This window comes from Myxine glutinosa, chromosome 8 (genome assembly GCF_964187855.1).
Source record: "Myxine glutinosa chromosome 8, kmMyxGlut1.1, whole genome shotgun sequence".
Taxonomy (NCBI): domain Eukaryota; kingdom Metazoa; phylum Chordata; class Myxini; order Myxiniformes; family Myxinidae; genus Myxine; species Myxine glutinosa.
Window position 1 is genome coordinate 78,245,382 of NC_136268.1, and position 25,057 is coordinate 78,270,438.

The 25,057-nt window shown below is 43.3% G+C and overlaps 1 protein-coding gene and 1 long non-coding RNA gene across 2 annotated transcripts in view; one reads left to right on the forward strand and one right to left on the reverse strand.

Annotated features, from left to right (window-relative positions):
* Nucleotides 1-25,057, forward strand: part of LOC137432614 (uncharacterized) — a 36,315-nt gene that overhangs the window by 6,055 nt on the left and 5,203 nt on the right. The window lies entirely within an intron of this gene.
* The window catches only part of LOC137432611 (netrin-G1-like), a 232,406-nt gene continuing 222,143 nt past the window's right edge, over nt 14,795-25,057 (reverse strand). Inside the window, exons 10-11 of the mRNA XM_068124678.2 lie at nt 20,195-20,329; nt 14,795-18,205 (exon numbers count right to left, since the gene is read on the reverse strand). Coding sequence (XP_067980779.2) covers nt 17,979-18,205; nt 20,195-20,329 — 362 coding nt within the window. The 3' untranslated portion in view covers nt 14,795-17,978. The remainder of the gene's footprint in view (nt 18,206-20,194; nt 20,330-25,057) is intronic.

Consider the following 25,057-nt stretch of genomic DNA (forward strand, 5'->3'; position numbering starts at 1 on the left):
GCCGGCGAAGCCGGTGTTGTCAATAAACACGCACGTATTATGTCGAAAACCAGATTATGCCTTGACTTGAGAATTCCGAAGCGCAATGGAGGCCGCCATCTTGCGGATGCGGAAGTATGCATAACAAATTGAAAACGTTCATTAGGAGTTTCTTTCACCCGTCTTTGTTTGATTCACAATCTTATGCACCTCTAATTTATTATTAAAATACTTTAAGACCAACCTCGGCCCGCACGGGCCTGGTTATCTTCAACGAAAAGTGTCACCAAACACCGGAACCAATGAGATTCGAGCATTTGAAAAAATATTTCTAAAACCAAATCACGCAATGGAGGCCGCCAACCCCGCCATCGACCGGATGTGGAAGTTTGCATAAAACAATTGCGAAAAAGTTCAATAGGAGTTTGTTTCACCAGTCGTTCTTTGATTCACAATCTAATGAACCTCTAATTTGTAATTAAAATACGTTAAGACCAACCTCGTTATCTTCAACGAAAATCGTCACCAAACACCGGAACCAATGAGATTCGAGCATTTGAAAAAATGTTTTTAAAAAGCTTATTACGCGTTTCGGAGGGTGAAAACGGCGTCAAATATTCTAAAATTGACGAAGAATTATTTTTTAGAAATCTCGTGGCCGTCGGGGATAGTTTTTCATGGCCAGAAATATGGTATAAGTGCTTTACATAAAGAAAGAAAGCTCGGTTTGATTAACGACGTCGACAGTCACACATTGCCGTTGAAACGGCGCTATCGTCTGATCTGTCGGCACTGATCTTACTGCAAGCTAACTTCTTCTGGTGGAGGAAGCCGCAGTGCCCGGAGAGAACCATCCCTGACAGCGACTGAAGTTAGAAGACGACACACATACTGTGAAAACGTATGTTAAGCCCAGTTAAAATTTCTTAAAATAGGCCTTAAGCTAGCACATCGTATAGTTCCTTCCTTAAGCTTCTTGTGACATTTATTGTATGTAGGTATTGGGGAGGACTGTCTGCTCTTCTCTTTTACCAAGTCTTACCAGGTACGGTACCTACACCGACCTACTATCAACTACCTAACCTACCGATGTCATCGTGATGGGTAAAATAGTGGCAAGAGGCTTTTGCTTCGCCGGCTCATTGCGGCTTTGCAGTCGGGTACTAGTAGTAAGGCTTAACCAAGCCCATCAGAACGCATTGTACGTGTTGTGACTACAGTGGACTACAGTGGACGACAGCAAAGTCATTCTTGTTTTACACAATGAAAGTACCGATCGTTGGTTCATATTTGTGCCTGTACCTTCATTCCTTTACACAAAAGAAAGTACCTCTGAGTTGGACTACAAGATGGTGCAAACTGCATGATTTTGTATATATATATATTTTTTAAATCTACATTCAAATAGGAAAGTAGTATATATTCTGTATATATTCACTTGTGAATATAATTTATTTATCACCACCCTCTATATATTCACTTGTGAATGTCTGAAATTGTATTTTATTTTTAGCTCACCTGGAACGAAGTTCATGGGAGCTTATGCTATGGCGTCCGTCCATCCGTCCATCCATCTGTAAACACTTGAAACTTCTTCTCCGAAACCGCTCAGGGGATTGTGACCAAATTTGGCACAAATGATATATGTTATGTTGTGACTAAAGTTTGTTCACGGCATTAAAAAAATCGGGGTCTAACGGGAGTCAAAGTGAATCCAGGTTTGACCCCCAAAATAGGAAGTTGCTTTTCCCTCTGAAACTACAAACACTATTTTGATGAAACTTGACCACAACCTTCATCACCCCGTGATGTACCAAACTTTGTTCACGGCACTAAGAAAATCGAAGTTAAGTGGGTCTAGGGAGGGGGGGGGGGCGGTCAAAGTGGTTCCAGGTTTAAATCCCCAAAATAAGTATTTCCTTTCTTCTCTGAAACGTCACATAGAATTTCAATTAAACTTTACCACAACCTTCACCACCCGTGATGTAGCAAAGTTTGTTGACGGCATTTTAAAAATCTGCCCCATTGGACGTCTAGGGTGTGGGGGGGGGGGGGGAATTCCCCCCAAAATAGGTATATGCTTTCTTCTCAAAAACTACACACGTAATTTCGATGAAACTTCACCACAACCTTCATCACCTGTGATGTACCAATGTTTATTAAAGACAGAAGAGAAATTGTGGTCTGAGGAGGTATATGGGGTTGGGGGAGGAGGTGGGGGTGGCCCCCAAAATAGGTATTTTTTTGTTTGTTTGTTTAAAGTCTTATGATGATGTTACTATGATTTTACATGCTGCCCTGTCTTCTAGCAACCATTGAAATTGGTTTAAAATACCTTTTTGTCAGTGCAGTATAGAGTACATATACTGTTTATTCCACCAGGTGAGCGCCAGGGGTATTGCCCCGATGTTTTACTTTTACCTTTATGTATCCCTGGGATTCCTAATAAATAGTGCGGTGCATGCTGGGTTTAATTTGTCAGGTCTAAATTCAAGGCACTGCTCCTTGTAAATTTAGCCTCAGAATTTATTTTGAACCAAGGAATGATCAACTTCAAGAGCACTTCTTCATCAGATCTCCTTTTGCAATTGCTTAGTTTTGGTAATTAATTTGCCTACTTATGAATCTTTAATGAAACAATTGTTATTTGCATTGTCTGCATCAAAACAAAAGGTACATCATAATAAATATATACATATATATATACTGAAACGCAAAATAAACTTGGCTAATCCCTGTTTGGCTACCCCTTGGCTAATCACTGACAGTCAAAACGGCTGTTCAACAGCTGTGCTATGAAGTGACCATTGAAGGTTCAAGTGACCATCCATGACCGTTTTGTCTGACAGTGAGGACACTATTGTCCACAAATACGTTCACACATTTACTACACGCAGTGTTATTGTTGATATTTAAAGGTTTCAAAGGTGGTAAGTTTCTTTTGCGTTTCAGTGTATATATATATATATATATATATATATATATATATATATATATATATATATATATAATATAATATATATATATAATATATATATATAATATAATATATATATATATATATATTATATATATATATATATATTATATATATATATATGACCGAAAAACACGGTCGGTGCGAGTATTCACCCGTGAAACCATGTGATTTTGTCTATTAATTCCATACGTCTATCAATTACGTAGTGTATGAACGTCGGTTGCATCCTGTTTATTAATTACGTACGTCTATTAATTATGTACTGTTTGAACATTGGTGGCATCCTATCTATTAATTACGTATTATCGGAATATACCTTTCAATGCTCGAGACTGCCGAGACCTCTTAGACCTTTGTGGACCCTTTAAGTCCCCCAAAAATTTTCGGTGCTAATTTTTCGTACATGTATACACAATCGTCGGTTAATGGTATCGAGTATTCTGCGGCCTAGTACTCGTAGCTTAGACTACCGTACCGTCTCCGACCTTGTGGTTTTGTTTTTTCTCTCAGCGATTCGTCGAATGCGCTGAAATTATTTTCGTTCTCTGTTTCGTACCAGTCGTTCACCCCGTACCTCCTTGTTTAATATCTGTACTCACCAAAAAAAAAAAAAACACCCCAAAAAAATATTTCCTTCCCAGGTCTTATTCGTTTATTTATTGTTCTTTTTGTTCGTTCGTTCTTCGTTCGCGATCACGCGGTTAGAAATGTATAATCTCTCCCCTGAACAACTATTTTCTCTCATATATTATAACACCCTTTTCTTCTTTTCCTACAAAAGGATGCTTTCGTCTTGCTCACCAAATCTATTCATTCCAAAAAATATATATAATACCATCTCTTACAGTTCCTCCTTTCTACATTCCCTGAACTATCCAGAACTCCACCCCTCCTCCAGTGTCCTCAAACGTAATTTTTGACTCGAAGGTCTCAAACTCATTTTGCAAAAAATGTTCGTTTCCCATGAATCGTACACTTTTCAAATCCAATCTCACCCCTCCCCTCCAAATCACTCCCCATCACCCATCAAATCTCCCCCCTTGCCCCTTCCCTCCCCTCCCTCCTAAACTCCCCCCCACACAACCCCTCCCCTCCGAGACTCTCCCTCGCTCCTCCCCTCCTAGACTCCCCTCTCACCCCTCCTCCTCAAAGCATCCTCCCTGCTTCTTCCCCTTCCAACTTTCACCTTCATCTCCCCAAACCTTCTGCCTCGCTCTTCCCCCTCCTCAAATAACACCTCACTGTGCCTCACCCAATCTCCATCAAACCTTTTGGTCCGCCCCATTCTTCCCTTTCTCCAAGCTATTCCCAAGCTATTCTGAAATCTCTGACACACATTCAACAGCTCTCCCTACCTCTTCCTCCTCTTCCACATCTTACCCTACCCCTCCCCCCCCCCCCCCCCTGTTCTGCACCCGATGCTCCCCCTTCCTCTTCATTAACGGTATGGACCTCAAACATCCGGGGCCTTCGCTCAAACTTGACTGACCTCTCCATACAGGTTACTTCTGACAAACCAGATGTGATCTGCTTAACAGAAACTTTCCTCCTTCATGATGTCTCTGATGCCTTGGTATCTCTCCCAGGTTACTCCCTCCTCCGGTATGATAGACCTGAGCCTCGTCCTGGAGGTGGGGTTGCTATCTTTATAAAAAAACTCTCTTCCTCACTCGCCCTCCACTGCCCTCTCTCCACCTCACCCCCAGGAATACCTTTGGCTACGGCTTCCCCTTCGCTCCCACCTTTTGTTCATATGTGTGTTGTACCGTCCACCAAACAGCGATGACTCCATCTACATCTCACTGTCTGATAATATGGACCAACTTCTATCTACCCATCCCAACTCTCTCTTCCTCATATGTGGTGATTTCAATTGTCACCATGCCAGTTGGCTGGGTGTGGGTACCTCTCTCACCAGCCATGGCTATTCAGCAAAGGATTTCTGCGACTCACTGGGACCGACACAATCTGTCAATTTCCCGACCCGGATCTCAGTCAACGGAGCATCTTCTCTTCTGGATTTGGTTATGACAAACTTCCCTGAAAATGTCTGCTGCTCTTCTTCTGCTCCAATCGGCTCATCTGATCATGTGCTTGTCAAAGTGGACATCTCTCTGACCCATTCTCAGAGAGCCTCCTCAGCGTCGACGAGTCTGGCATTTCACTCAGGCCAACTGGCACGGTCTTCAAGCAGCCATCAATCATCTGGACTGGTCTCCCATCTCTACCGCCTCTGACATCAACTCATCCTGGGAATTCTTTCAAAGTAAATTGCTCTCTCTCATGCACAGATTTATACCATCTTGTCTTCAGTTGTCATACCCTTCCTCCCATCCATGGTACACGGAATCTTGTGGTGAGGCTGTTGCCCTGAAACAACTTGCTTTCGTCTCCTGGAAAGCAAATCCAACGGAAGGAAATCTCATTTCCTTTCACAAAGCCCGAAACAAGTGTGTGTCCACCCTCAGGAGAGCCAGGAAACAATATCTCACCATTCTCAAGGCCGAACTCTCTTATCTGTCTCCCTCTTCCAATCCTGGTGGCGTCTGGTCAAATCTGTTTCTGGTGTTTGTTCCCCCTCCATCCCCTCCCTCACCTCAAACGGCTTAACGGCTGACTCCGCACGTGAAAAAGCTGAATGCCTCAACTCTGTGTTTGCCTCTAACTTGTGTCCCAAACCCATCCCTCTCTGTACCCACCATACCCAGTCGTACCCAGCTGCTCCTGGACTCTGTGTCCTTTCCTCCTGACAAGGTGGAAAAGTTTCTGTCAACCCTCGACTCTGATTCTGCAACTGGTCCTGACGGCATCAGCCCACGGGTCCTAAAATCATGTTCTGCTCTTTCACTCCCTCTTTCTGTTCTCTTCACCCTCTCTTTTGCTCAAGGTCATCTGCCATCTGCTTGGAAATCAGCCAACATCACCGGTTTGCACAAAAAAGGTGCAAAAACAGATCCCAGCAACTACAGACCAATCAGCCTTCTCCCAATTATCAGCAAAGTCATGGAATCCATCATTGCTTCAGATATTAAATCTTTCCTCTTCTCCAATGGCTTGATCTCTGATCATCAATTTGGTTTCAGACCTGGTCACTCTACTCTGGACATGCTGCTTCTGCTTTCTCAACAATGGATGGAGGTCCTCAACGCCAAACAGGAATTTAGAGCTGTCTCCCTTGACATTTCACGTGCCTTCGATACGGTCTGGCACCCTGCTCTGCTCACCAAACTCTCCTCCTTTGGTATCCATGGAAATCTCCACGCATGGCTGGCGGACTTCCTCTCTGGTCGTAGTCAACGTGTGGCCCTGAATGGGTTTCTCTCATCTCCTCTTCCTGTTCAGGCTGGAGTTCCCCAAGGTAGTGTTCTGGGCCCTGTGCTTTTTCTGGTCTTCATCAATGATCTCTCTGACTCTCTTGAAAATCCTCTCTATCTCTTTGCTGACGACTCTACTCTCTGTCGCTCCATTCCTCATCCCACAGATCGGCAGTCTGCAGCCTCCTCACTCTCTGCAGACCTGGACAAAATCACAGACTGGTCAAACAAGTGGAACATGTCTTTCAATCCTGACAAATCTCACACTCTTACAATGTCTCTCCGAAAGGACCGACTGGACAACCCTCCCATCTACTTTCTCAACAATCCTCTCCAAGAAGTTCTGTCGCTCAAGCTTTTGGGTCTCACTATCTGCCATGATCTTTCTTGGGAAAACCACATTTCCAAGCTGGCCTCCAAAGCCAGTCGCCGACTGGGCATCCTCCGTCGTGCGAAGTCCTTCCTTGGCACACCTGAGCTCCTCACCACATACAAGGCTTTCATCCACAGCTCAATGGAATACTGTTCCCCCCTCTGGGCTGGTGCTCCTGCCTCACACCTTGCTCGGCTTCACGCTGTTGAGGCCAAAGCTTTCAGAATCATTGGAATCTCCTGCGATGTAGTCAACACCGAGGGCCTTTCACTCACTCACCGCAGGCAGGTTGGTGGTCTTTCTGTCTTCCACCGACTCCTCTCCGGCCTTGCTCCCCCAGCTCTCTCTGTGCTCTGTCCCCCCAATATTCCTTCAGGTCGCACAAGATCTGCCTGCAACCCTCTTATGGTTAAACTGCCAAAGTCTAGGCTCTCTGCTCACCTTCACTCTTTCATTCCCCTTTTCTCCCGCCTCTGGAACAAACTCCCCCTCTCCCTTCAATCCCACTCCTCCCTCCAGGTCTTTAAAACAGCTGTTCACCACAATCTCTTATCTTCCCCCATCGAAAACCTTGATCTTTTCTACCCCCGGTAATTCACCCCAGAGTCCTTGCAGTGTTCATATATTTTATTCCTCTCCCACCTCCCCCCAAGTCCTCCCGATGTCCCTGCTCTCAAATGTTGTGTTTGTGTCCTTCCCCCTCTTCCCCCTCTCTTTTGTGTCCTTCCCCCTCTCTCCCCATCTTGTCTGCCGCTCCCCTTGTTTTTTGTGTTTTGTGTGTCAGTTTGTCTTTTTGTGTGATTAATGTTAGCTCTTTCACGAGCCTCGATCTTGTATACAAAAAACAAACAAAAAAAAAAACCATCAAGACCACAAAGAAGCCGAAGACACTGAAAGAATCAATAGACCCAGAGGACCCAAAATAACCCGAAGATCCAAAAGACCCCCAAATACCAAAAATATCCCGAAAGACCCTGAACCCCCAAAATACCCCGAAGACCCAAAGATCGAAAAGACCATGAAGATCGAAAAGACCTTGAAGACCCTTAAATACTCCAAATAACCAAAATATCCCAAAGACCCAAAATACCCCAAAGACCCTTAAAGACCCTGAATATACAAAACACCCCTAAAGAACCAAAACACCACCAAAGACCCAAAACACCCCTGAAGACCCAAAACACCCCCGAAGACCCACCCTTCCATGCCCTCACTTCAGGGAATTTCCCAGATGGTTCTCATGTTTTGTTTTAAAATGTTTAAACTTTCCCCTGCAGTGTATTCTTGTATTGCATTCTGTTGTATATTATAATACACTTTTCTCATTTCTCTTTGTCTTCGATTTGCTCATCAAATCACTCCATTTCAAATAAAAATTCTATCTCTTACAGTTCTTCCATTCTACATTCCCTAAACTCACCTGCATTCCACCCCTCCTCTAACGTTTTCAAATGGATCTGCGACTTGAAAATCAAAAAAAACCTCATTTTGCAATAAATGTTCGTTTTCCATTAATCGTTCAACACTTTCTAAAATCAAACTCACCCCTCCCCTCCTAAACTCCCCCCTCACCCTTCCAATTCAAATCTACCCACTCGCACCTCCCCTCCTAAACTCCCTCCTAACCCCTCCCCTGCAAATCTCCCCCCTCACCTCCCAAACTCCCCCTCCCCCATAAATTCCCCCCTTGCCCTCCCTTTCAAAACTCCCCGCTCCCCCTTCAAATCTCCCCACCCTCCATTTTTCTCCAGTTCTCCCCTCTCACCGCTCCTCTTCAAAGCGGCCGCCTCCCCGCTTCCTCTCCCTTCCAACTCATACCTCCATCTCCTCTAACCTTCTTCCTCGCTCTGACCCCCTCAATCAACACCTCACTGTGCCTCATCCAATCACCATCAAACCTTTTGTACTCCTCATCCTTCCCTTTCTCCTAGCTCTTCTGAAATCTCCGACACACTATCAACGGCTCTCCCTACATCCTCATCTTACCCTATCCCTCCCCTCCACTGTCCTGTATCCAATGATCCCCCTTCCTCTTCCTTAACGGTTTGGACCTCAAACATAAGGGGCCTTCGCTGAAACCTGACTGATCTGTCCATACATGTTGCTTCTGACAAAACAGACTTGATCTGCTTAACAGAAACTTTCTTCCTTCAAGATGTCCCTGATTCCTTCATTTCTCTCCCTGGTTACTCCCTCCTCCGGTATGATAAACCTGAGCCTCATCCTGGTGGTGGGGTTGCTATCTTTATCAAAAATTCTCTTCCTCAGTCTCCCTGCACTGACCTCTCTCCACCACATCCCCAGGAGTACCTGTAGTTACGGCTTCCCCTCCGTTCCCACCTTTTGTTCATGTATGTGTTGCACTGTCCGCCAAACAGTGATGACTCCATTTACATCTCACTGTCTGACAACATGGACCAACTTCTATCCACTCATCCCAACTCTCTCTTCCTCATATGTGGTGACTTCAACAGTCATCATGCCAGCTGGCTGTGTGTGGGTACCTCTCACACCAGCCGTGGCATCTCAGCAAAGGACTTCTGTGACTCATTGGGACTGTCACAATCTGTCAATTTCCCGACCCGGATCTCAGTCAACGAAGCATCTTCTCATCTTGACTTGGTTATGACGAACTTTCCTGCAAATGTCTGCTGTTATTCTGCTCCAATCGTTTCATCTGATAATTTCCTTGTTAAAGTGGCCATCTCTCTGGCCATTCTCAGAGAGCCTCCTCAGCATCGACAAGTCTGGAATTTCACTCAGGCCGACTGGCACGGTCTTCAAGCAGCCATCAATCATCTGGACTGGTCTCCCATCTCTACTGCCTCTGACATCAACTAATCCTGGGAATTCTTCCAAAGTAAATTGCTCTCTCTCAAGCACATTTATCCCATCTCGTCTTTAGTTGACATACCCTTCCTCCCGTCCATGGTACACTGAATCTTGTGGTGAGGCAGTTGCTATGAAACAACTTGTCTTTGCCTCATGGAAGGCAAATCAAATGGAAGGCAATCTCCGTTGCTTTCAGAAAGCTCGGAACCAGTGTGTGTCTACTCTCAGGGGAGCCAGGAAAAAATATCTCTCTACTCTCAAGACTAAACTCTCAAACCTGTCTCCCTCCTCCAAATCCTGGTTGAGTCTGGTCAAATGTTTCTGGTGTTAGTTCCCCCTCCATCCCCTCCCTTACCTCAAACGGCTACACAGTTGACACCAACGTGACAAAGCTGAATGCCTCAACTCTGTGTTTGCCTCACAATCTTGTGTCCCAAACCCATCTCTCTCTGTTCCCACCTTACCCAGTCAAACCCAACTGCTCCTGGACTCTGTGTCCTTCTCTCCTGACAAGGTGGAAAAGTTTCTGTCAAACCTCGACTCTGATTCTACAACTGGACCAGACGGCATCAGCCCACGGGTCCTAAAATCCTGCTCTGCCGCTCTTTCACACCCTCTCTCTGCAAGGTCATCTGCCATCAGCTTGGAAATCAGCCAACATTACCGCTTTACATAAGAAAGGTGAAAAAACAGATCCTTGCAACTACAGACCAATCAGCGTGCTGCCAATTATCAGCAAAGTCATGGACTCCATCATTGCTTCAGATATCAAATCATTCCTCTTCTCCAATGGCTTGATCTCTGATCATCAATTTGGATTCAGACCAGGTCATTCTCTCTGGACATGCTGCCTCTGCCGTCTCAACAATGGATTGACGTCCTCAATGCCAAACATGAAATCAGAACTGTCTCCCTTGACATATCTCGTGCCTTCGATACGGTCTGGCACCCCGCTCTGCTCACCAAACTCTCCTCCGATGGTATCCATGGAAACATCCACACATGGCTTTTTCTGGTCTTCAACAATGATCTCTCCAACTCTCTGGAAAATCCTTTGCTAATGACTCCACTCTGTAGTTCCATTCCTCATCCCTCAGATCGGCAGTCTGCAGCCTCCTCACTCTCTGCAGACCTGGACAAAATCACAGGCTGGTCAAACAAATGGAACATGTGTTTCAATCCTGATAAATCTCACACTCTCACGATGTCTCTCTGTAAAGACCATCTGGACAACCCTCCCATTTACTTTCTCATCAAGAAGTTCTGTAACTCAAGCTTTTGGGTCTCACTATCTGCCATGATCTTCCCTGGGAAAACCACATTTCCAAGCTGGCCTGCAAAGCCAGACGTCGACTGGGCATCCTCCATCATGTGAAGTCCTTCCTTGGCACACCTGAGCTCCTCACCACATACAAGGCTTTCATCCACAGCTCAATGGAATACTGCTCTTCCCTCTGGGCTGGTGCTCCTGCCTCACACCTATCTCGGCTTCACGTGCTAGAAACCAAAGCATTCAGAATCATTGTCATCTCCCGCGATGAAGTTAATTGTGAGGGCCTTTCACTCGCTCACTGCAGGCAGGTTGGTGGTCTTTCTGTCTTCTACAGACTTCTCTCCGGCCTTGCTCCCCCAGCTCTGTCCCCCAAATATCCCTTCAGGTCGCACAACATCTGCCAGCAGCCCTCTTCTGGTGAAACTGCCAAAATCAAGATTCTCTGCTCACCTTCACTCTTTCATTCCTCTTTTCTCTTTTCTCCCGCTCCTGGAACAAACTCCCTCACTCTCTTTAGTTCCATTCCTCCATCCAGCTCTTTAAAACAGCTGCTCATCATAATTTTATCTTCCCCAATCCAAAACCTTGATCTTTTCTACCTCCGTTAATTCACCCCAGATCCACTTTTTTGAAATACCGACCTCTTTCCTGGAAGTCCTAGCAGTGTCCATTTGTTTTATACCTCTCCCACCCCTCCCCAATTCCCCTGCCCCCTCCCCCAAGCCCTTTCCCTCCCACAGATCTCCCGATGTCGCTGTTCTCTACTGTTGTACTTGTGTGCTTCCCTCCCTCTCCCAATCTTGTCTCCCACTCCCTTTATTATATGTTTTATGTGTCCGTTTATGTTGTTTTTTTTGTCACTAATGTTAGCTGTAACACGAGCCTCGATCTTGTATACAAAAAAATAAAATAGACCCAAAAGACCCTGAAGACCCAAAATACCCCAAAGACCCTTAAAGATCCCGAAGACCCCAAAAACCTTTAAAGACCCCGAAGACCTAAAATACCCCGAACACCCAAAATACACTTGAAAACCCAAAAGACCATTAATAACCAAGAAGACCCATAGATCCAAATAACCCCTATGATCCTGAAGACCCCTAAGACCTGCAAGACCCTTTTAAGACCCTTTATACCAGCTTGGACCCTTGACCATTTTGAGTTTTACACCACTTGAAGCTTTTTAGATTACAAATAAATTACAAATAAATAATATCACCAATATTACAAATAAATTTGTACAAAATAAATGTTTGTATGATGATTAGTATAAATCAAGACAGCACAGCAACTCAAGTTCAGTCAGGTCATTATCCTCATCCTCAGTTAAAACAAGCGTTACGCCTAGGTCCCCCGTCGGGGAAGTGATGTGAGTTGACAAAGTGGAAGATGCAGAAAAACATGCTATGATATGATATTTCGCTCACAAGGTTCAGACATACATGGAGACGGCCATCTTGGATTTTGACGTGGCGACCCAATTTTCAACAGCGTTCTTCCTTATGCCTAGATACACCCACACACCAGATTAGAAGTTAGTAGTTAGTTTATTTTTCAAGAAAAGGTTCAGACATACATGGCGGCAGCCATCTTGGATTTTGACGTGGCGACCCAATTTTCAATAGGATTCTTCCTCATGCCTAGATACACCCACACACCAGAATAGAAGTTGGTACTTCGCTTATTTTTCAAGATATTTTGCTCACAAGGTTCAGACATATATATGGTGGCGGCCATCTTGGATTTTGACGTGGTGACCCAATTTTCAATAGCGGTCTTCCTTATGCCTCGATACACCCACACACCAGATTAGAAGTTGGTACTTCACTTATTTTTCAAGATATTTCACTCAAGGTTCAGACATATATATATGGTGGCGGCCATCTTGGATTTTGACGTGGCGACCCAATTTTCTATAGTGTTCTTCCTTATGCCGAGTTGCACCCACACACCAAATTAGAAGTTGGTACTTCGCTTATTTTTCAAGATATTCTGCTCACAAGGTTCAGACATACATGGCGGTGGCCCTCTTGGATTTTGACGTGGGTTGCACCCACACACCAAATTCGAATGGGGTCCTTCGCTTACGCACGCACGGACACACGGATGGAGGGGAAAACCATAGTCCCCCTTTCGCTCCGCGGTGCGACAGGGGACAACAATCCTGTGCCTCTGTAGCGACGTGTGGTGAGCATAGTGAGCGGATCCACGCTCGTTTATATGTATTCGCTTATTTTTTTTGAATGGTTTATATTACCATTTTGAATGGTTTATATATATATATATATATAAACGAAAAACACGGTCCATCCATTTGTCCAAGCCATCCATCCCAGAAGCCATGCGACTAGATTTCTATTAATTATGTACTTTTTGAATGCCAGTTGCATCCTGACTATGCGTATGTCTATTAATTACGTACTAGTGGAATGTTCCTTTCGACCTTTTAGACTGCTGAGACCCCTTAGACCTTTGAAAAACTTTTCAGACCCCCAAGACCGTTAAGACCCCCCCCCCCCTCCCCAAGACCTCTAAAGAACCTTTTAGACACTCAAGACCTCCAAAAGACTCTTAAAATCCCCAAGACACTTAAGACCCCAAAGAGCCTCAAGACCACAAAGAGCCTTTGAGACCCCAAATACCCTTTAGACCCCAAAATTCCATAAGACCCCACATACCTTTACGACCCCTAAAACCTTTCAAGACCCTTAAAACCCCAAGACCCTTAAAACCCCAAAAGCCCTTAAGACCCCAAAGACCCACGAGACACCAAAAACCTTTTAGACTCTGAAGACCATTAAGACCTTTAAAACCCCGAAAACCCTTCAGACCCCCTAAGACCATCAATACCCCTTAATACCCCACGATATTAAGACTCCAAGATCGTTAAGACCCCTTTTGACACTTTAAATCCCTTCACCTTTTAAACCCTTTGAACTTTAACACCATGTAAACCCATTACACCCTTCAAACAGATTAGATAGTTTGGACCCTTGATCATTTCAAGCTTTAGACCACTTGGACCTCTTTATAGCATTTTTACATGCTTGTGAGATGAGACCCTTTCGACCTCTTAGACACTAACCACTATTGGAACATACATACCCTTTACACAATCTAGGACCTTTTTTGTATGCACCATGCAAACATCTAGAACCTTTTTGTACGCACCATGCTGTACGCATCTATGGTCTTCTTACAAAACCAGACGATACTTTTTCATCAAGTGCAAACTCAACCCATTCAGTGTGTGGGTACTCTGCTCGTCTATATAATAATGTGCAAAAAGTGCATGGTTAACCAACATAAACTCCCTCCCCGCTGCCTTTCACCCGATGCAACCTGGCCCGATGGACGGGGGCCCCACTCGCTACGGAGCACGATAGTTCGATTTTCGTGTCGCCGTTATCGCAGTTGGTGATCGATTGAATTCTGTTGCGGTGATCCACTGTGATCTACATCGACATCGACTGAAATCTACATCGAACACTAAAATCTACTAGAAACACCCACTCCCTAAGGGAGCGGCAAGGGAGTGGTGTTTAACTGCTTCCGGGAGTTTGATTTATTATCTTGTGATAACATCCAGTTTTCAACATATTCTGTCCAGCGGTTTATTCTATTAAGGTTTTCATACAGACATTCTTCCATCCTCTCTTCTTCTTCTATAAATTTCAAATGACCTTATTGAAAGCATCTCGGCCCGTTGATTTTTCAATGGGTGACTGCTATTCAAGATATAAAATTAAAACATCTCAATTTCTTTCTACTCCTCCTCTTCACAGTCACATGCCCCACATCCCCCTATGTTCCCCAATACCCTCCTCTAATGTCCACAATTGTACATGAACATAATATTGGGGTGGCCTCGAAGATGATGCCCTCTTCCTTTTGAAAAACACGACTGATAGAACACTCTCTCGCGCCTTACATCAAGTCTGATGTTCATGGAAAATGAAACAATTAATTAATTGGCAAATCATGATTCTGCATGGCAGTCGAGATGCGGCCGAATGCTCACAATAACAAACACAGACCATTTTGATTGAATAATTACATGTTCCAGATCATACAAGTGTTTTCCTTCGTGCTTGCAAATACTTGCTATAAGCACGACCTGGAGAATCATCACTCAGTTGAAAGTTCACAGCGAGTATTCTATCAAGACATGGTTATATGAACACATGGAAATGTGATCTTCGAGGCAGTTAAAAAATAAAGGACAACCATCTTGCTTATGTCACTGGAAAATAATATAAAGATTTCTCTAAGCCTTATCACGACAAAATACTGCCTTTGGAAGTCAAATTTGAGCATTAGCCATGAGCACATGGTTTGTATACATTCTACACATAGGTATATAATACACGTACAAGAGTAAAGACTCCTGCTTAAGTCTAATGTAATACAGCTTCCACTCAGGAATTTAGTATTGTCCCCAGGTGGAATAACACAAAACCGCAATAACCAGACCACCAACCAGGGGTGGCTCGGCAGTCTCAGGGCATTACTCAAACACAATTCACCATCGGCTTTGGAGACCATCTTAACTGCGTTCTTGCTTAAAGCATCAAATAAGATGCAATGATCTTGACCGCCGCCTGCGGTCCGGCATGTGTTGACCATTACACATGATCTTGCAGGCTTTTTTCTCACATTCAGCTTGGGAGATCATTGTGCGTGATGAAAACAGTTCGTGAGCCATTGTTTAGTGCCATCAGATTACAGTGAGTTCTCTGCCTCGTCTCAGGAGATTGGATCTGCTCGTTAATGGACATTGTCCTTTGCAGTGCATATAGGGAAAGGGTGCGGGAGATAGAGATGTATAAAAAAAATACAGGCAGACAAGGAAAAGGTGAAAGAAAAGCAAGGAACATTATGGATAGCTCTAAAAGTTGCATTAGCTTCAACCTTCAGATGTACGATATCTCTACAACCAAGCTCCAAGTGATAAGTACATGTACATGGGTGAACATCCCCTCTAAGTCATGAACAATTTCATCCCCCAATACTTTCGTCACATGACTCTTTGTGTAAACTATGTACGAGAGATTATTCTTCGTCTTAAAAGGTCCTGTTCCTGTCTATCCTCCTTCAAAAAGGGCAGTGCTCATACGAGGGTGAGTCGATAAGTAAAATTAATTTTCTGTTCAAAAGTCTATTAACCTTATGTGAGTAAAACCAAGTTCAAAATTATCTGCCCTATCTGAAGTACGCATAGCGGTTCTCTTTTCCGAACCCCTTTTCTACCATAACTAAAAATCTCCTTTTCTTGTTCATTCAAACCTTGCTTATCGTGTCCAACTGTAGTCCGACTGACAGTTCACACCTTCCATCGCCTCGCTCTTCCATGAGGCTCGATCTTGTGAAGAAAAACATTGTATAAATTATGCAGGGACCATTAGCTGTGGCACACCCCTACTATTGTCTATTATTATCTGGACTTTTGTAAACTTGCTTACTTTTGTACCAAATATGAAGACGTTCTTACCCGACTCATTATAACCGACAAAGCCAGGGTACATCACTTTGAACCTAAGAGCAAACACCAGCGCAAACAATCTGAAAACATACATCAATATGTAAAGGCTATAAAGTTGAAAAGTCACGCCAGTACTGGCAAGGTGCAGGTGATCATGTTTTAGGATTGTCTTGTACTTGGCAAAACGTGCTACGTACTGTATCCTCCTAAATAACCATCTCGAGCCAGCAATATGGGAGAAAGAATGGCGTTTTCTGAGTATTTTTTGTTGCAATAGCAATGCCTGTCCACCTTCAGCCAGAGAAGCCATCAAATGTGTCAGGAGGTCGAATTTTGAACTCATGCCACCTGAACCTTACAGTCACGACCATGACCTTCCAATATTCCAGTTTTCAGACCAGTGAAAGAGGCTCTCAGAAGACGGAAATTCTGAAATGACGCAGCTATGATGGAGGTGGTACAAGCCGTGGCTATGTCAACAACCAACTACCTTGTTTTTATGGTGAAATACATATACCCTCCTCAGCTGATGGCAAAGTGCACTGAGCTTTCAGGGTGTGATATTGAGATATTATCGGATTGGTTTTCACTGATAATCATCATACATTTTGGAAAAAAGGAAGTTCACTTTACATATCGAATGACCCTTATTGTTTAAATTTGAGCACACAGTCTGGGATCCCTTATCCCCAGTCAATATCAGTGCTCTTCCATTGATTCGTCATAAAGTGCATTGTGACATTCATAGAATGTCAATGGTAACAATTTGCTTACTAATATATGCAGATCTCAAGCTTTTTTTTTCCTTTATGAAAGGCTCATATTTCTACAGAAGCTATTCTGTAAATAGGAAAGCTGCAAATGTTCTATCAACAAAAAAGTAAAGTGCAAAGGTTAGTCATATACTACCAATGATCACATGGAATATGCTTAAGGCTTTATACACACAAGCAATCCAAAGGGCCTATTATAGTGATGATGCAAGTGCCATGTCTGGGGTTTCTTAACACTTGGTATTAGGACAAGTCCACCATGGCATGTTACAAATTTATATCGATGACTTTTGCTTTTCTGAAAGATGAATTTGCATTCACCTTAAAATCATTACTCATTGAGCAAATAATTAACACTGCAAAACAAATAAAGTCAAACAAACCAGCATGGCAAAGCTACATACAGATGTAGAAGACCAAAAAAATGTGAGGGTCATCAAAAACAAGAAAATATCAGGACAAAGAATGAAACAAACCTTTCAGGAGCAGAACTTTCGGAATCGAAAAAGGGAAGAATTTTGTCCATAATTATTTGTGTCGAAGAGTTGAACATTACTTATAAGAGACCAAGGGAAATTATTACTTTGATTCTTTGTCAACAATCATATCACCAACTACCATTACCACAGTGGCAGTTGGTTCAATAAATTAGAGGAAATGAAACAATTGTTGGAATTTTTTTTTCTTCAAAACGGTCTTAAAGAATCAACTTTATTGTAGCGTGGAAAATCCAGTAGCAGGCCTCAGTTATCTTGCAGGGATTATCAAGGAAACCTGCAGCAGCATCAAAGGTCTGTTCCTGATGGGAAGTTGTACCAACAAAGTTTGCCGAGGTGGAGTGAAATTGACAGTTTTCAAACAATGAAAGATGAGACGCTGCAGTGATTTTGGCAGGAACACACTGTTGGAGGCTCAGGAAGTGTTCAATCTGCTTAACGTACACTGTGGATTGCCTGATAATTGTGTTGATTACTATGCCAAAAAATGGCATGTAATTATGAAAAGGTAAGAGAGCAGAAAGCGAAAGGTGTGCATGGAAGCTGCAGCTGGGTGTAGAACAGCATGGCTGCATTCCCCATCCTGGCAGTTCAACTCCTGGCAAAGTACACCACTGTATGGTGTTGGGCACACACAGGCACGCTGCCCACGACAACGTCCGCCATTTTGACAACGGAGTAGGTTGTCATCGCATACATTTGCTGCAAAGGAAACAAACATTAAAAAGAAGGCAATATTATTAATGAGCAATTTTTTCAAACATCGAATCCCTTCCCAAATCCTCAAGGTCACACATGTTCATCTAGGCTCTAGCTATCCGCTCGTAAACTCCTAAATGCAAGCTCAAAGCTCGATTCCACTCCTTTGTTAGTTTTCTTCTCCCACTAGTGGATCCTCCTTCCTTAGTCTGTTCAATCCAACTATTCCTACCAAAGATTCAAGTTAGTAGTACACCATCAACTTAGGTCCTCCTCCATCTCTATCTAGGATATTTCCTCGACTAATTAACCCTCCACTACCTCCCTCCATTAACTAGCAGGTTGCAATGTTTCCTTCGCTCTCCCCGTTTGAGTGTTCATTCAACCCTGTGTTGGATCTACATGCTGTCCCAATGCATCACTGTCATTGCATTGCCTTTTACCTTCTATCTCCTTGCTCTTTTATGGGCCAAGGTTTTCAATATCAAAGAAAAGAACATTTGAATCTTAAAATATCATATTTGCCTTAATCGTATGTTAGAACTGGCATTGATGGGTGACATTGAAGGACAAAAAGTGGAAAATCAATAATTATATCAATTGATTTTCCTTCATGCTCTTCCATCTATAATAATAAAAAGCAGTGTCCGTCCGTCCATCCGTCTGTCTGTCTGTCTCCTCCATAACTCCAAAACCATGAAACCTAGCGGCCCCAAACTTTGCATGCATACACCTGGACCTCCAACAGATTGCAATGATGAAAACTGGGTGTTTGCGTGTGTTATAACAATCTTTTTGAAGATGATTAACGAGGTGCTCATAATAAAAAAGCCTTACCAATATGGCGGCCCACCATCTTAAGGGTTCTTAAGCCGCCATTTTGTTTCGGCCTATTCAAACGTGCTTTGCCTTAGAAACACGATCGATTATAATCGATCGATTCGGCAGGAAACACGATCGATTATAATGATAATGATAATTATCATTCCATAATTGAAGCATATCATCAAAATCTGGATTCGGATATGAGGATTGGATGCTGTAGACTAAATAAATGTCCAAATCTGGAGTTAAATATGACAAAATGTACCATATCTAGCGATTTTTATAACTAAGTATATATATATATATTCATTTATTTAAGCGAGGCTGTCATTCTCCTTCTGGGGTTAGTTTTTTTATTTAACTTTGCAAGCCATGGCGTTAATAATAATTTTTAACTTACTTCATACTTCCATGGGATAGGGTGTCACTCCACTATACCTGCGATCTGTTTTTAAAATTCCTCGGCCATTTCAACCAGAAGCAATCAGCTTGCTATCGCTTGCCAAGCCAGCCATTCCTTATCACCCATTTCGTTGGAGTACTTGCTGGAGTGCTTAAGCCACTTTGCGAGGGCTCTTAATTAATTAGTCACAAGGCTGGGGAAGTTTGGGTGTGTTACAACACCCTTTTTGAATATGATTAACCACCACTTGATGAACGCTATTCAGGCTGATTTTGCAAGCCATGGCGTTACAGTACACAGAGCTCCCTTTTTGTTTTTACGTACCCTTTTTTATTGACTAACATTTTTTTGTGATATACTAACCCTCCCCTCCATCCCCCTTCCCTCTCTCTTCTCTCCCCTCCCTTCCCTTCCCCTCCATCCTCTCCGTCCCTCCTCTCCTCCCACATCTCTTCATATTCCCGTCAGGAAGCGACTCATTGTTACCCGGCAACGCCGGGCACTTTTGCTGGTGAAACAATACGTTGCATACAAAAAAGTCAAGCAATTCTGAGGGGAAAAGTGGAGTTAAACTAACTGGTAAAAGTGTGGCTTGTTTTCTATAAAGGGTAGCACACTATGGTGGCATGAACAGCCACACATGTCAATGGTATGACATGCTAATATCAATACACGTTCTGCTAAACTAAGCTATGAGTAATAAAATGCATGCAGTATCATGTTTAAGGAATGGAATTGAAGTTTGGCATCATAGTGTCACTTACGCTGGCACCCACGATTCCAGAAGTATCCTGGGTCACACCAGTCACAGCGCAGACCCACAGATCCTGCCTTGCACTCACACTGTCCCATTTGATTGCAACGGTTGCTGCTCGAGCCAAACGGGTTGCAGTTGCAGGCTAGTAAAGGTACACAGAGGAAGTGTGAGACACGTACTTGGTTTGAATAATGAATAAATGAAAGCTGTGATAAAATAATTGAATCAATGACACATTTAGATGAGAAGAAACAAAGTATTAAAGAGGAAGCCAAATTATTGGGGTAGGCAGAGAATAATTTTAGGTGTTTAGATCAAGATCAAATTTATTGTGTAGCCCAGACCACAGTCTCCCTTGACTTCCATATAACTAATAAAAGATGGCTGGCCAGTATGAGATAAAGTTTCAAATAACATCTAGAAATATTCCAGTCTTTCTAAAATACCAGTAAAATGTCCCACTCTAGCAACTCCGCAGCCATCCTTAGATCTTTCCCAACAGCACACGAGTGTACGCACACATGGCACATGGTTTAATTGATCGTCCGATTGATTTTTGGACACTAAGGCCCTTGATACATGTAGCTTTCAAAAATGTTACAATAACGAAATACTCATAATAGTTGAATACAAGTCAATATTTATATTTTCAACCATGTCCCTTGACTTCAATGCACTATAGGTCCATGTGTGGTTCAAAATTTCGATGCCTGCAAGATAGAAGTTTCGGGATTGCTCCCTCCTAAAGCCACGTGTCAGTTCCTTCAGTCATTCCAAGTCTCCATTGACTCGGCTGGAATGCAGATAGAACTTGGAATGCAGCATGCAGCTGGAACTTCAAATAACAGCCATTGGGTACCAGATCCAGACAGTATGGGCCAGCTGATGCAACTGCTCAAAGTCACTGTCATGAACAGTGAAAAAACACAATATGGCCTTTTGAACAGCCAGATTAACATATTAAATGCACACACGAACACACACAGGAACGCACACTACTGCCTATGTATATCAGGTATAAGAACGTATTACCGATAAAAATAAATAAATAATGACAGAACAAAACTATCAAAAATAGCTGCATCCAGCAACATGGACATATGAGAATTGCGTATGATATGGAGAAATTTAAATCTTCACAATATAATAAAATATAAAGAAAGTAAAGAAGCTGCATGTGTATGAAGCCTTCAAACCCATTGGCTAGAGAGCTGGCTTGACTTCACCCACAACAGTAAGGAAGAAAAAGCATGCATCCACCATGTTGGTTTTCTGGTAAGCCGAAGACGTCTTTGGAAGACTCATATTCACAATTTGAATTATTTGAGCTGCATAACCACGATGTATTATATATTCACATTAGCAGTAGGCATGTGTTTGCTTCATGTACGTAGGCCAGGTTATTTTTATTCAGGATCAATCAAGGTAGCGATCTGGCCAATACACCGTCCAAATGAAGAGACAAGTAGAGTAATCTATATACAGACTTGGCATTTAATATGGAATTTTTTTTTTGTGGGGGTGAACTTACTTTTCAAGATGTCTTAGAACCAAAAGTTCATTGGAATTATGTTGAAATTATTCCAGATTTTGTTAATGTGACCTTTAAAAGAAGCAAAAACTACATTTGACATTTCGAAACAAATAAATTGATCCTTGAAAGTGATGTAAACTGATATCGAACTCAATTCATGGACAGTACTGTGTTAAACTTCTGTTCGTTTTCCAGAAGTATCTCTTTATTTTGCACATTAGCCAAAAAATTTTTTAACAAAAACAAAAGTTAAATTACGACTGGGATTACGGACAGTAAAATTACAGTTCAGTACTTTGCGTAACCCCCACGAGCATTCAGGAGAGCACGTACACGTTGAGGCATGCTGTTCACGAGATTTGCTAAGGTTTGGACAGGAATCGCTTGCCATGCAGTGACAATAGCCTGCTGCAATTCACGCACAGAGGTCGGCTGCTGGTCCAAGTGGTCGATTTGACGCGTTAATTCTGCCCACAAGTTCTCTATCAGATTCATATCCGGGGACATGGCAGGTCACTCCATATGCTCTACACCACGGTCAGCAAGAAAGTGTTGGATCATGCGAGTACGCTGAGGCCGTGCATTGTCATCTTGGAAGACAAAGTTTCCTCGAAAGGCTGCACGAGCAAATGGAAGCAATGTTTCTTCCAGAATGGCCCTGTACTTGAACTGGTTCAGGTTTCCATTCAGAACAACCAGGTCAGTTTTGCCCCCTGCATGAAAAGCAGTCCAAACGGTCACCCCACCACCTCCAGCTTGGACTCTTGGCACTATACAATCTTTGTTGTAGACTTCATGCACTTGTCTGCGCACTCGGACGCGGCCATCTTGACGATAGACCAGAAATATAGACTTGTCACTGAAGATCACGTGATTCCAGTGTCCTGGCTGCCATTGACGGTGCTCTCTGGCCCACTGCAATCGGCGCTGGCGGTGTTGTCTGGTCAGGCGTGGCTTTCTCAGTGGACGCCTGGCACGATAGCCTGCTTGAACCAGTCGTTGGTTGACTAGCCTTCTACATACAGGCACATTTGTCAGTTGCTGCCACTCAGCCCTAAGCCGCTTAGCTGACTTGGTACGGCCATTGCGGACTAACCGGTGCAGCTGGTGATCATCCCTCCTTGTGGTTCTGCGGGGACGTCCTGGCCTCGGTATTGGAGTAGGGACACCCCTTTGAGCATTTCGTTTCAGGATCTTTGACACCTGACCTTGAGTGATGCCATACTGCCGAGCAACAGCACGCTGTTTCATGCCGTAATTTCGTAAAGCCACCACTCCATGACAAACAGCATTGTCGAGTTGACGGACCATCTCCAGAGGAAGCGGCAATAACTTTTGGAGACGTGCAGCAGTTGTTTTCCACTAATACAGAACGCAACAACCCTTGTATACCCGACTGTGAAGCCAATCATCAAATGCACCTGTCCGTACATTTTGCCACGCCACCTGTGATATAATCCTGTTGTTGACTTCTTGCTGCGACAGACAATCAGTGACATGGTTCTTTTAACAAATAAATCACCAAAGTGTAAAAGAAACTCACCAGATAGATATACTGAGTTAAGAAAGTAAACCCAAGTCAAGAAAAAGAAAAAAAATTCCATATTAAATGCCAAGTCTGTATAATGGAGCAAGTTTATGTGTGTATGCATGCATGTATAGATGTATGTATGATCTACTCATTTCACAGGATTTCACATAAGAATCTGACACTTTCAGGGATTAATGAGGGCATCCTGAAGTTGTGCATGTGCAAGTTTTATTTGATTCCATCAATTAAAAAGAAACAAAAAACATTTCCACATCTTGGCCAAGTGGAGACCAATAAATTCCAAATTCCAACCAAGTGGAAATATGGCCACAGTGTGTACCACAAGCAGAAGCTGGCATGAGAGGGAAGTGGCATGGCTTGTGGTGGGGGCATGTTGGGTGACTTCAGCCAGATAGATGTGACATGTCTTGGAAAAAACACCCACTAGGCTTCCAAGCAAGGTCTCCTTGCATCTCCATCCCTCTCGGTTTGCACCACACCCTTTTATAGTCGCTACCCTACCCGCAAGTGCGCATGCGCACCACTTCGTTTCTGGCCCAGATGTATTGAGCAGGGCATACTCAAGTCTGTTTATTGACCGAATATTTCAAATATTTAAATCTTCGGCCAGCAGGGCTGGAGGTGAAGCGGTGCCCATGCATGCACACACACCGTTTAATGCCGTGTTGCATTTGACGGGTTGGGAGGGCTTTCTTTTGGATTATTATTACATCCAACTGGAACCCCATCTGGTTAATGGGCAGTGAGGCAAAGACAATGTCCTTGTGGGGCAGACAGCCTTTGTCGCTCACAGATCGCACAGCTCCGGAAATTATGAGACGCGATCTGTGCTGTGATGGGACACAATTTTTTGGGTCAGAAGGGCTATGTTTTGGAACATATATAAATATATATGTATTAATCAAATTAGAGAGAGAAGAGGGGAGGAGGAGCGAGGAAGGAGGGCAGGAGGAGCCAGAGGAGAGGGGAGCAGGATGAGGTGGTTAAATGGCTCCCCTAGGTCGCTCACCTAGCCTCCACCTGACATTCATTGACCTAGGTTTGTTTTCAGATTATATTTGCTCCATTTTCTCAATGGCATGTAACAAGATAGCCCTTGAGGAGATGGTGGACTTGCACAACCATACTCTTCGTGATAACCGAGAAAACTTTGCTCCTAAAAAGTCCCGCCAGGCAACATTCCACCGCTCATTCCCGTGGTTTATTGATCATCTTCGTGAAATGAAGTCCCTGGGGCATAAGCTTGAGCACAGGTGGAGAAAGTCAGGCATCACCGTACACCTGCAGTCTTTTAAAGAACATCAGTTAACTTACTCTTCTGCCTTAAAGGTAGCCAGATTCAACTTTTACGCCACCCTGATAGATAGTGGCTATAATAATCCTAGGCATATTTCTCTACCATAAACCGTCTTCTGATACCCTCTGATTTCCTCCCTGTTTGTACCCACTACTGGGGATTGTAAGCGTTTATTTTAATTTTATTATAGAACAAAAATTGCCAGAATGAGACAGCAAACTAGGTCCACTAATAGTAGTTTAACCCCCTAACTGTCCCAGCCATTTACACTGGCCCATCCCTAAACATTTTTGTTGGGGTTACTCCCACTGCATTATCTGCCATGGTCATAAAGATAAAATCTTGTAGTAGTTCACCCTATTCCAACATCTCTTCTGAAGTCATGTTTATCTACCATTTCCCCTATTGTCACCAATATAGTCAATAAATCACAGAGGCCTGGTGTAGTGCCATCCTCCCTTAAAATTGCAGCAATTGCTCCCCTTCT